At 47.3% G+C, this 13,806-nt stretch overlaps 1 protein-coding gene across 1 annotated transcript; it reads right to left on the bottom strand.

Moving 5' to 3' along the window:
• Positions 1 to 4,682: 4,682 nt before the first annotated feature.
• LOC123402373 lies at positions 4,683 to 5,781 on the bottom strand. Its single transcript, XM_045096291.1, has 3 exons — positions 5,653 to 5,781; positions 5,295 to 5,551; positions 4,683 to 5,205 (listed from the first exon to the last, which is right to left on the bottom strand). Exons 1-3 carry the CDS (start codon positions 5,685 to 5,687, stop codon positions 4,844 to 4,846), a joined length of 654 nt encoding a protein of 217 aa, XP_044952226.1. The 5' UTR covers positions 5,688 to 5,781; the 3' UTR covers positions 4,683 to 4,843.
• Between the last annotated feature and the right edge of the window lie 8,025 nt (positions 5,782 to 13,806).

Genomic DNA, 13,806 nt, shown 5'->3' with positions numbered 1-13,806 from the left:
TGAAGTTCGACAATCACTTGTAATATGTGAAAAATATTGGAGATAGCTCTATATTGTATACATATACATTCATTTGATGAATGTTTCTCCCTCTTAGGCCTCCACATCGAGCAAATCTACAAAACGAGGACCGACTAGAAAGTTGGATGCACGGACGCATTACACCTTTGAGGTGATAATGCCTACGGGCGAACCCAAGCTTCCTAAGAATGTTGCTGACACGTTCAAGAAGCAATGCGGAGTTCTCGTTAGGGATCACGTCCCGATCAGCGTTCGGGAGTGGAACAAGCGCAAAGGGGCAGCCGATAGTGACTATGTCGCCGAAAGGTACAAAGATAATCTTTGGAATGATCTCATGTCACATTTCAACCTGCCAGAATGTGATAATGAAGACGCCGCAGACAAACTGAGGGCCAAAGTCAAGTAGTGGACTCTAAAGAAGATGGCCGGACTGTTCCGTAGCTGGAAGAAGAAGCTATGGAAAAACTATCTGGAGACAAAGAAAGTGCCAGTATTCGAGGGGTATCTAGCCAAGCAGGCGAATCACTGGAAGGAATTTCAAGAGTACAAGGAGTCCGAATATTCCCAAGCATTATCAGAAAAGAACAAGATAAATGCCGACAAGAAGAAATATCACCACAAGTTGGGGCCAGGGGGCTATGAGACTGGCATCCCAAAGTGGGAAAAGAAAGAGCAAGATCTGATAGATAAAGGCATCGTACCTGAACCACTCCGTGATGAGTGGAAATTGAGAGCAAGAAATTGGTTCCTTGCGCATGGTGGGTCGTACGACGAAAAAACAGGGGACCTCATCTGCAATGACAATCTTAGGATACCCAGGGAGAATTGGAAAAGGATAGTGAAAGAAATTAAGGAGGGACAAAGAAAGTTCACTGCAGATAGAGATAAAGATTTCCTCACACTGGTCCTCGGCAATGACGAACATGGAGGACGAACGCGAGGCTTCGTTCCATCTTACCCGTGGTGGCTTGGGTTTGCCAGAGACCAAGACACTTACAGAAGCCGAGAGAGAGCAAAGAAGCGGCAGCAGGATGAGGAGAATGACAAGTTCAACCAGTTGCTTGCCAGTATTAACGAGCAACAGAAGCAGATTGATGAGCTTAGAGGAGTACCGCGCCAGGAAGATCCTGCACTTGATATTACCGGCGCCCCATCTAAGCGGAAAAGCAGCGTGGCTGAATCTGAGGCCCCACCCGACGATGAACGAAGAATAATACAGGCCGGTCCCGGCTAACCCGTGGATGGAATCAAGGAGTCAACATCATGTGAGCTCCATCAGAAATTCAAGAACATATCCATGAAGGTGGCCGTTGGACAAGCTTTACCTTCTGGCCCTGATGCACGCTGGCATGGCCGTGAGATTCCAGCTAGCTTTGCTAAAGTCGGGGTGGATGAAATCATGACGGGGTTTAGTGATATGGAGCTCGACATAGCTGGACCCGAAGATGAGAGGACACTCGGAGAAGTACTGGGTGGAGTCATCCTATCGGACAAGAACTACATCAAGCTTCCAGGCTCGGCCCCAAGGACAATACCGCCTCCGAGTCGTCGCAGGTCACCTACACCTCCATTACCTCCAAGCCCTCCACATGACGTCGGCCAGCACAACACGAGTCCATCTCGATCTCCGCCGCCGCCCGCTCCGGATACAAAGCCTAAGCCTGCCACGGATACAAAGCGGGAGCGTGCCACCAAGAACGCTCCACCGCCGCCCACTCCGGATACAAAGCCTGAGCCTGCCACGGATAGAAAGCGGGAGCGTGCCACCAAGAACGCTCCGCCGCCGCCCGCTCCGGATACAAAGTCTGAGCCTGCCACGGATACAAAGCGGGAGCGTGCCACCAAGAACGCTCCGCCGCCGCCCGCTCCGGATACAAAGCCTGAGCCTGCCACGGATACAAAGCGGGAGCGTGCCACCAAGAACGCTCCCCGCCGCCCGCTCCGGATACAAAGCCTGAGCCTGCCACGGATAAAAAGCGGGAGCGTGCCACCAAGAACGCTCCGCCGCCGCCCGCTCCGGATACAAAGCCTGAGCCTGCCACGGATACAAAGCGGGAGTGTGCCACCAAGAACACTCCCCGACGATTCCTAAGCCACAAAGCACCCCAAAGCGCAAATGGTCGCCCCTCCCAAAGGTACGTCATGCTAATCTTCCTATCGGACCTTATGATTGTACCCCCTTCCATCACAGTATGACTTACACCATAAGCCTGATGACTATACACGCACATTGCAGAAGGAAGTGAAAAAGAGCAGATCACGTGCAAGCCCTCCACATGACGTCGGCCAGCACAACACGAGTCCATCTCGATCACCGCCGGACTTGGGTCGTCCGTCTCTGCCGCCGCCCGCTCCGGATACTAAGAGGGAGCGTGCCACCAAGAACGCTCCGCCGACGATTCCTAAGCCACAGAGCACCCCAAAGCGCAAACGGTCGCCCCTCCCAAAGGTACGTCATGCTAATCTTCCTACCAGACCTTATGACTTACACCATAAGCCTGATGACTATACACGCACATTGCAGAAGGAAGTGAAAAAGAGCAGACCACGTGCAAGTGCAAGTGGGAGCAAATCAAGTTCAACTACAAGCAAGAAACAATCAGACGTTCCTCAGCTTGGACAACAGGCCAAACAGTCGATCCCACCCCTCAAGGTGTTAACCGAGAATGTTCCCCCTTCGGTGCAGGGGCTAGCTTTAGAAAGTGCAAAGAAGTTGGCGGCTGCATGTGGTGTCTCGGTTGAAGAATTGCTGTCTTCCCAAGACGACAAGATACCCAAGGCTGTGGTAGCCCCTAAGCCACAGTTTGTCATGGGTGAGCCTTTGGTCAGCAAAGATGATCTCCCAACAAATATGCGTTACTTGCATCAATGGTACTTAAGGGAATCAAAGAATGGGAGAACGATGATCATGCTGAGTGTCCCCAAGGAGTACTATGGCCGCCCTGAACAAATCCATATCGACTTTGATGAACTCTTCCAAATGTACAATGGCGACGCCCTCGACAAATCGCTTATGAGTTGCTATTGTCTGTAAGTTTTTCAATTCGTTGTCTACATATAACTTTTTTAGTTATTTCAATTTATTGTCTATATATAACTTGTACTCTATTATGCAGAATGAAGATTCTGTATTGTAAAAGTAAGTGCATCCTAAATATTGGGTTTATTGACCCAGATAAAATACATATAGCGACGCTAACTAATTATCCCAAGGAGACGGAGGAAAACCTTCTAAGGTTTCTAATAGATCAAAATTTCTGTGACCACATACTGTTTCCATACAACTTCAGGTGAGGGTCTCTACTCTGTTGTGTCCATTCACTTATAAGTGTAATTGATAAGTTACTGACACTTATATATATATACATGTGCAGCTTTCATTGGAAACGGTTCAAGTGCGTGACTCCCGGTAACTTTCATGAGAAGCTGACCTTTAAAGCGGCTCAGGTAAGTAGTAGTATGATATACTTCTATTATTTTTCAATACATTTATGATGCTAGATTATTATTTTGATTATATATATTCTATTCTCGTAAAGTGCGACCAACAGCCACGGGAAACGCATCTATGCGGATACTATGTTTGTGAGACCATTCGCACGTTTACCTCTGAGGACAAGGATCACAGATTCGACGTAAGCAATGAACATTCACACCTCTATTTTTACCCGTCATTCTTTGTTATCATGATTGATATTCATATTCATCTCCTCTTCTTATATAGCACACGGCCATGACGACGAAGGTCCTACCAGAGCAACGCGCGATTGCTGTTGCAGAGGAGATTGCGACCTTTCTGAGGACGGAAGCTATAGATGACAAAGGACGATTTAGTGTAGCTAGGGGCCATTACTGATGTCCGTCCATGTAATCGAATAGACGGGCTCTAGTCCCGATAATTCAGATCTCCATATAATTGTATATATATGCTCGCTTGTAAGATAAGTTAATCTTATATATATATGCATAATTATTTCTATTTTAAATTATATGAAAACTAATTCCCGAACACCAAACGAGGCATCACGTTAATCTCCCGAACACCTAAACCGTAAAACCCTAAAACCCAAAAATAATTTCATTCAAAAAAAAGCTAAAAACCAGCAAAATCTAAAAATCTTTAGTCCCGGTCCGTGTAACGAGCCGGGACTAAAGGACCTGCCCCTGGGACGCTATGAGGCGCCCACGTGGAGCACCTTTAGTCCCGACGTGTAAGAGGGCCAGGACGAAAAGGTTAGGCCTTTAGTCCCGCCCCTTTAGTCCCGGTTGATGAACCGGGGCTAAAGCCCCTTACGGGCCGGGGCTATAGGCCGTATCCCCATTAGTGAGTATTTATGGACTCCACCAAAAATGCACCAAATGGGGGCTTTGCCATTTACGTGACCGGTCTTCAGTGGCGTAGCGTGTCACTCCATCCACATATTGCGCGGAAGGAACCCTCCAGATTCGGAATGGAACAAAACTAGCCGGACAAGACATGAATGAAGTCAGAAAGAGACGAGACAGGCTGGCTGCGCAATCCGCCCAACGAACCTTATCGCCCTTGCGTCTGTTCTTCTGGTTTCCGGCACTTATCCACACTTTTGATCACGAAAAATGAAAAGGAAAGGAAAGAACGGCTCCTACACATACTTGTCTTTTTTTTGGACAGACTCTGAATCTTATTTAAAATAAGCCAAGCTAATAAGTCTGTTACAGTAGTACGTATGTTATGAACCATGCAAAGCAGGGCTTACAAATTCGTGAGCGACAGCGCCCCATGGGCGATCTCATCTCACGACTGCCAAGCTAATACACCAGCACGCGGCTGCTAATCCAGCCGTTATAGCAACCGACTGCCGTTGTGGACGAGCAGGAGCTGGTGCGGGCGCCGGTGGCCCGAATGCACACGAGCCGGAGGGGGACGAGCCGCGTGATGCTGGTGGCGGACGTACCCCGGTGTTGGCCTGGAGGACGACGGGGTGGGCGGCGAGATCGGCGGCGTTTTGGCCCTTGGGAACAGGAACGCCCTTATCTTGAGCGGCTGGAGCCGGTCCCTGCTGGCGGCGTCGTACTCCTCGAGCAGGTGGCCGAGGTCGTCGTTGGTCGTGACGGAGACGAGCGCGTCTAGGTCCTCCGTCGGCAGCTGGCACCGCAGGCTCATCGCCTCCCATCCGCACATGTCCGTCAGCTTCCGTTGCAGCTCTGAAGTGATCGATCGATCCACGGTCAAACAACTGAGTGCCGGACACGATTAATGGACAGCAGGAGGCGTCGTTGGTATAGGCATGTACCGTGAAATTGGAGGGAGCGGTCGACGGAGAGGACGCGGTTGTTGCCGCCGACGTAGCGGAGGGCGCCGTCGGGGTGGCGTGGAAGGATCATACCCCCGTAGCTGCACAAAAACTTGACGCTGCCCTCTGCTGCCCCGGGCCCGGGGGAACCCGGCTTCACGATGCAGACCACGTCGTCGTCATCCAAGGAGCCGAGCGACGACGTGCACGAGCAGGACGACGACCACGAGGACGCGCCCGCCATGCCTTCTTTCCGACTGTCGACGACAATGAAGCTGCAAGATCAGTGTTTGAGAAAGCAGGAAGCTGTATGTGTGTGTGTGTGTTCTCGAGCGGTTGCTCGAGCATCGACCTATACCATACGGTAGCCCCGGGATCTCCTATTTGGCGCATGAGGCGTCCCGAGTGGCGGCAGCCCTCACGCCCGCGACACCCCGCGCGCCCTGTTCGGTCAGCTAGTTCGGTTTATGGTACTTCGGATACTTAAAATTAGGAAATAAAACTATTTCTTTCAAAAAATATCCGAATCCAAATTACTTAAAATTTTTATTTGGATAATCTGGGTATCAAAAAATCCAAAATATTGAAAGTACACATCAACTTTTCATATGAATAATTTGGGTAGTGTGTATTTCGGATAGTATGATTATTTTAATTAGTCTGGGTAACATGATAGTGTAATAATATGATGAATAATTTGAGTAGTATAAATAATTCGGGTAGTATGGGTATATTCTAGACTGAAACTCGAACCCTAACCCGAAAACCAAATAGCGAAGAAATGAGAACCGAACCCTAAGCCGAAAACCAAATAGCCAAGAAATGAGAACCAAACCCTAACCCGATATCTGAATTACCCAACAATTCGGGTAATTCGGTTCGGTTCGAGTAACGGGTTAGGGTACCCAAACGCCGAGGCTGACTGTGGGGCCACACCATGCCCCGGGCGGGGCCCCCTCGATTTTTTTCTTTTTTAATTTTTACTTTTCCTTTTTCCTTCCTTTTTCCCTTCTACATTAAAATAATACGGGATTGGTTCTAAGATTTCAAAACATTGTGAATTGTCAGAAAAAGGTTCTTTAATAAAAAAGTTGCAATTCAAAAGAAGGAACATTTATTCAATTTTAATAAACATTTATTTATTTCAATGAAAAAAATTATAAGCATTTTTTAATAATGATGAACTTTCTTTCATATTTTCATGAACTAATTTTGAATTCCATGAAGTTTTTTGAACTTCATAAAAAATAATTATATTCAAAAACACTTTTTTTAAATGGATGAATTGTTTTTGAATTTGATGAACATTTATTGAAAACAACGAACTAATTTTGAATTTGTTGAACATTGTCTTAATTTGATGAACAATGTTTACGTTCAAACAAAAAATTGAATTCGATAAACATTTTCTGAATTGTTGAATTGTGTTTACATCGATGAACAGTTCTTGAATTCGATGAACAAGAAAGTGTTCGGAATTTGAAAGGACAAAATTCGCAAAAAAATGAAAAGTAAAGAGGAGCAAAAAAGAAAAAAAGACAAAAAAACATGGCAAATGGGTTGGGCCATGCCAATGACCATCGCGCAAGGGGGTGTGCGCGGAGATCATTATCGGTCACCCGAGCCTTCGGTCTTTTTGGTTTGGTCGTTCTGGTCTTTCAAAAATCCGGTCTTCCATAATTGAACACCGAAATAATTTCGGTCTTTTAAGTTCTTCACTATTCGGTCTTCGGTTTTTACCATTCGGTCTTTGGTCCCAACCAACCAAACCAAATTAATTGCTAGAACTCAGATTTATGTTACTACGAGTAACACTTGTATGCAAACTATATAGAAGAGAGGTACATGTATGTACAAAGGTGTGTGTTGGGGTGATGTGTGTGTACAAAGACAACAAATATTTGTATAGAGGTGCATGTGTACATAACAAAAATTAGCACTATATACATAATCACCACTTCACCAGCAAACACATCCACATGAAAATATTAAAATAAAACATCAGCACTATATATAATCACCACTTCACGAGCAAGAAGATTCATGCATGCATACTCATTTATATAAGATTCATTCACCCATACTCATTTATATTTGACAACAGAAAGTAAGAAGATCAAGTAACATCAACCCATATAATCGACAAGCAGCAAACACCATCACCGCTTAGTACTTGACAACATAACACTTGACATGAAACAAATCAAGTTCAGTATATGATTCCACTTCAGCAGCAAACAACAAACATTAAGGTCTCAGACTGTCACCCTGAGTTCTCAATTATCAAGTCTCAAAACACAAATCACAAGTACACGATGATAACTAAAATAACATACATTCCACACGATTTTAATTCAACCATGAGTAGACATGGACGTCACTTTGTTGGTCGAATTGGACACTTGTTTGACTTGGCCATGGAAGAAGCAACGCCACCACCATTGACCCTGCTTTTTCCCTTCACCTTGTCACCAAATTATGCTATCAATTCTGAAACAAGTCAAGTATTCAACCAAATTATTCTCCATTTGCCTCTGCATGTACACTCATAAATGCATCATCTTTCTCATTCACCTCCTCATCGTGTTCAAATTCCGGTATAGAAAGCATTTGCAAGAAAGAGATGACATTGGCCTATCAAAACAACATTTACATGATTAAATCACAACATAAAGTCCACATAACCAAATCCTCCAAACCTGTCAAACATTTGAGAAAATTACTCATTATTCGACAATTCAATCTTCTAACGGTACATACCAACATTGACATGAGAAAATTGCAATATAAAGTGCATATAAGAAGCAACCTCAAAATCTGACAAACATTTCAGAAAATCATCTTGTTTAGATTGAAGAAATCACAATAGCATGTTTGGTATCATCTCTACACAACAAAAAACTGTATGTTACACTCTACCATGAACATACAAACAACCAAAAACTATGCTTATAAAATTAAAAGGAGGAAATAAAACACACCATGAGAACGGCGGAGACTCGGGAAATCGAGCAACGCCGCTAGATGAATGCATCATGGGAAACAGCGCGACACACGACTGTAGGAAGGTCGGGTTTGGCAGCATGACACATGGGGAACGACGGCTGACAGCTTGGATTGAGGCTGATTGGTGCGGGATGCAGCTCACGATGGCTTATAACTCAGATCGGTGCGGCTCGTGGCTAGGGGTGCCAATCTTCATTGGCCACGGGTGGCGCGGCTAGCCATGGTGCCTGGTCCGTGTGGGTGGCGGCTAGGGTTCATCGTGGGAGAGAAGGGGAGTCAATCGAAGGGGCGGGCGATTGCTAGGTTTCTGGGAATCGTGAGCTCGTGAGGTGAGACATGAGGTGTGTGCGTGCGTGTGTATCTGCCTTGGGACTTCGGGCTGGCCAGATGGGTGGTACGTCTCCGTCGTATCTACTTTTCTAAATTCTATTGCCCTTGTTTTGGACTCTAATTTGCATGATTTGAATGGAACTAACCCGGACTAACGCTGATTTCAGCAGAATTGCCATGGTGTTGTTTTTGCGCAGAAATAAAAGTTCTCGGAATGACCTGGAAATTTACGGGGATTTTTTGTGAAATATATAAAAAATACTGGCGCAAGAATCAACCGGTGGGGTAGAGCTGAGAGCCCACAATCCCACCAGGTGCGGGCCCCCTCTGGCCGCGCCTGGCAGGCTTGTGGGGCCCACATTGCTCCACTGCCTCCAATCTCAGCTCTATTTAGTCCCTTTCGTCCGGAAAAAGATCAAGGAGAAGAGTTCATCTCGTTTTACGATACGGAGGCGCCGCCACCTCCTGTTCTTCCTCTGGATAGCAGATCTAGAGTCCGTTTTGGGCTCCGGAGAGGGGAGATCGTCGCCATCATCATCACCAATCTTCCTTCATCGCCAATTCCATGATGCTCTTCACCGTTCGTGAGTAATCTCATCGTAGGCTTGCTGAACGGTGATGGGTTGGATGAGATCTATCATGTAATCGAGTTAGTTTTGACGGGGATTGATCCCTAGTATCCACTATGTTCTGAGATTGATGTTGCTACTACTTTGCCATGCTTAATGCTTGTCACTAGGGCCCGAGTGCCATGATTTCAGATCTGAACCTATTATGTTGTCGCCAATATATGTGTGTTCTTGATCCTATCTTGCAAGTTGTAGTCACCTACTATGTGTTATGACCCGGCAACCCCGGAGTGACAATAGCGGGAACCACTCCCGGAGATGACCATAGTATGAGGAATTCATGTATTCACCAAGTGTTAATGTGTTGGTCCGGTTCTTTATTAAAACGAGTACCTTAAAATCCCGTAGTTTCCATTATGACCCCGCTGCCACGGGAGGGATGGACAATAGATGTCATGCAAGTTCTTTTCCCTAAGCACGTATGACTACATACGGAATACATGCCTACATTACATTGACAAACTAGAGCTAGTTACATATCTCTGTGTTATAATTGTTGCATGATGAATAACATCCGGCATAATCATCCATCACCGATCCAATGCCTACGAGTCTTTTACTACTCGTCCTTGCTACGTTACTTTGCTGCTACCGCTATCACTGCTGCTACCGTTACTCTGTCGCTACTGCTGTCACTGCTGCTGCTGTTAGTCTGCTGCTGCTACTGTTACCGTTGCTGTTGTTGCTATCACACTACTTTGCTACTGATACTTTTCTGCAGATACTAAGTCTTTCAGGTGTGGTTGAATTGACAACTCAACTGCTAATACTTGAGAATATTCTTTGGCTTCCGCTTGTGTCGAATCAATAATTTTGGGTTGAATACTCTACCCTCGAAAATTGTTGCGATCCCCTATACTTGTGGGTTATCAATGGGTTGCATTGTTGTTTGTTGGCTTTTGTAAATTCGGTCTATACGGTCTATTCGGTCCCTGACGAAGCAGGATCAAACATACCATAATTAGTTCGGTCTTATCATTGTGAAGATCATTCTTTTTCGTTTTTTAGTTTGATATTTTTGGGTTTGGTCTTGGTCTTTTTGTATTCGGTTTCCGGTCTTTCGTTTTTATGCATGAGATGAGTTATCATGCGACCCACATGCCAAACAGGGTTGCTCTTCCCCCATAGCCCCACGACCTGCTTGAAGCCTTTGTCAGAGCCACGATGGGCCGAAGGGGCCTGGCACGGGAATATTTCCATGTGTTTTTCAAGCCTTTTGCGTGGTTGACCCTTGCAGGGGCACCACCTCGACCACCACCTGCCAAAGGCCTAACTCCCAGTACCGTGTTTTAAGATTCCCAAAGATGTATGTGAGAATCTTAATTCCATGATTATAAAGTTATGGTGGTGGAGTAAACATGATATGGTAAACCCATGTGGGCTTTCTGAGATGTGATGACGAGACCAAAGGTCTTCGGAGGCCTAGGTTTCAAAGATTTTGAATTTTTCAATCTAACTCTTTTAGCCAAACAGGCTTGGTGTGTGCTGCAACAAACCCGGGCATGGGTGTTGGAAATATGCCCTAGAGGCAATAATAAATTAGTCATTATTATATTTCCTTGTTCATAATAATCGTTTATTATCCATGCTAGAATTGTATTGATTGGAAACTCAAAACATGTGTGGATACATAGACAACACACTGTCCCTAGTGAGCCTCTAGTTGACTAGTTCATTGATCAAAGATGGTCAAGGTTTCCTGGCCATAGGCAAGTGTTGTCACTTGATAACGAGATCACATCATTAGGAGAATCATGTGATGGACAAGACCCAAACTATGAACGTAGCATATTGATCGTGTTGTTTTATTGCTATTGTTTTCTGTGTGTCAAGTATTTGTTCCTATGACCATGAGATCATATAACTCACTGGCACCGGAGGAATACCTTGTGTGCATCAAACATCGCAACGTAACTGGGTGACTATAAAGGTGCTCTACAGGTACCTCCGAAGGTGTCCGTTGAGTTAGTATGGATCAAGACTGGGATTTGTCACTCCGTGTGACGGAGAGGTATCTCGGGGCCCACTCGGTAATACAACATCACACACAAGCCTTGCAAGCAATGTGACTAAGTGTAAATCATGAGATCTTGTATTACGGAACGAGTAAAGAGACTTGCCGGTAATGAGATTGAAATAGGTAAGTGGATACCGACGATCAAATCTCGGGCAAGTAACATACCGAAGGACAAAGGGAATAACATACGGGATTATACGAATTCTTGACACTGAGGTTCAACCGATAAGATCTTCGGAGAATCTGTAGGATCCAATATGGGCATCCAGGTACTGCTATTGGATATTTACCGAGGAGTGTCTCGGGTCATTTCTACATAGTTCTCGAACCCATAGGGTCTGCACACTTAAGGTTCAGTGACGTTTCGGTATAGTTGAGTTATAGGTGTTGGTAACCGAAAGTTGTTCGGAGTCCCAGATGAGATCCAGGATGTCACGAGGAGCTCCGGAATGGTCCGGAGGTAAAGATTGATATATAGGAAATCCTGTTTTGGTCACCGGAAACATTTCGGGCTCATCGATAGTGTACCGGGAGTGCCAGGAGGGGTGCCGAGGACCATCGGGAGGGGTGTCACGCCCCAAGGGGTCTCATGGGCTGTGGGAATAGATAAACCAGACCCTAGTGGGCTGTAATAAGTTCCCACTAAGGCCCATAAGGTTTGAGAAGGAAAAACACAAGGTGGAAAGAGTTTCCAAGTGGGAAGGTGGAATCCTACTCCAAGTAGGATTGGAGTAGGACTCCTCCACCTCCAATCTCGGCCAAACCTTGAGGGTTTGAGGCTGCCTCCTCCCCTCCCTCCCTCCTATATATACTATAGGTATTGAGGGTTTTTGAGACACAACTTTGCCACGTGCTGCTCGACCCTATACCACGCAGTTTTTCCTCTAGATCGTATTTCTGCGGAGCTTATGCGAAGCCCTGCCGGAGTAGATCATCACCACCACCGGTGCGCCGTCACGCTGCCGGAGAACTTTTCTACCTCTCCGCTCCCTCTTGCTAGATCAAGAAGGTGGAGATCGTCATCGAGTTGTACATGTGCTGAACGCGGAGGTGCCGTCCGTTCGGCACTAGATTGGAACGGATCGTGAGACAGGTCGCAAGACGGTTCGCTCGACGGATCACAAGATGGTTTGTGCGACGGATCGCGAGACGGTTCGTGCGACGGATCGCGGGACGGTTCATGGGACAGATCGCGGGACGGTTCGTGGGGATGATCAAGGGACGTGAAGACGTTCCACTACATCAACCGCGTTTCTTAACGCTTCCTGCTGTGCGATCCTCAAGGGTACGTAGATCCAAATCTTCTCTCGTAGATGGACATCACCATGATAGGTCTTCGTGTGCGTAGGATTTTTTTTTGTTTCCCATGCAACTCAGGATGTAAATGGACATATCGCTGGACTATATGGGACTTGCCCGTGTCACCCACGAGTATTTATACGGGATTATGACAAAGATCATTTAACATTTATGTGGCTAATGTGGCATCCACATATGACCACTTAATATACTGAGTACAAGAGTAGTCATCACTTGTTTCCAGTGCGTCTCCATCCCCCACTACGCGGCAGCAGCTCGTCGTGTTCCCAGTGCGTCTCCATCCGCCACTACACGGCAGCAGCTCATCATCCGGGCAGCACGGCAAGCAGGAGCTGCAGCTGGAGGTGGTTCTCTACACGACGTCTGCGTCGGCGTCGCGCCGGAGAGGGCACACCTCAGCCAACCGCTACGCCTTGCGCGCCCAGCTGCGGAGGTACAACCTTTTCGCTCCCACAGCTCCTCATGGGCGGATGGCTCGTGGCCTGCCCTGACGATGTTAGGCAGCTGCACCGTACCGGCGGGCTGCGGCCCCTCCTCAACGGCGCCCCAAGGCCGTGCCGCGCCTTCGTCTGCCAAGCCCGTCGATCTGCTAGACCTACGAGATGCTGGATCCGTTGCAATCCTTGTCGATCTGCTCGAAGTCGACGCAAGTCAACGCCGTCGCGGACGATGCGGCGGGGGCTGGTGTGGAAGATCATGTTGCCGTAGGAACTCCAGAGCTGGTAGGTGAAGGCCCTGAGCACGAAGAGTGCCAGCAGGAGGCAGAGTCAGTGGTCGGGGCTCGCCAGCTCCCATGCCCGCGACGCCAATGCCTTGCCCACCAAGCCAGTGTTCTTCGCATGCTGCATCCCCGCCTCCACCTCGGTTGCCGCTGGCGGGGAGGATGGGGAGGAGGAGGAGGGCTCCACCTCGGTGTCCCCGTCCGCGTCGGGTCGCGATGGCGGTTGGGGTAGGGACGGGGCGGGGCCGGGGTCGGGACGGCGCCGTAGCGCAACCAGGAGGCTGTGGAGGAGGACATGGTGAGGGGAGGGAGGGAGGGACGAACCATAGGTGGAAGGGAGGGGGGCTGGATCTGAGGATCGTGCTGCTGTTGTTGGGTGTGGGCTGGCTTTGGTCTGGCGGCCACTGGCTTATGCGGGCTTTGGTGAATTACCCATCTATTCCACTTAATCTAAATGGGAGTCCATATATTCCATTTAATCTTATTTAA

Source organism: Hordeum vulgare, chromosome 6H, assembly GCF_904849725.1.
Source record: "Hordeum vulgare subsp. vulgare chromosome 6H, MorexV3_pseudomolecules_assembly, whole genome shotgun sequence".
NCBI lineage: Eukaryota > Viridiplantae > Streptophyta > Magnoliopsida > Poales > Poaceae > Hordeum > Hordeum vulgare.
The sequence above is the reverse complement of the archived record's forward strand: the minus strand, read 5'-3'. Positions and strand labels throughout refer to the sequence as shown.

Bases quoted from the DNA above. Each gene is read 5' to 3' on its own strand.
- LOC123402373 (XM_045096291.1), bottom strand. From the start codon at position 5,687: ATGCGCCAAATAGGAGATCCCGGGGCTACCGTATG. The intron at 5,552-5,652 runs GTATAGGTCGAT...TGTCGTCGACAG, and splicing joins GATCCCGGGGCTACCGTATG to TCGGAAAGAAGGCATGGCGG. The intron at 5,206-5,294 runs GTACATGCCTAT...CGATCACTTCAG, and splicing joins CCGCTCCCTCCAATTTCACG to AGCTGCAACGGAAGCTGACG.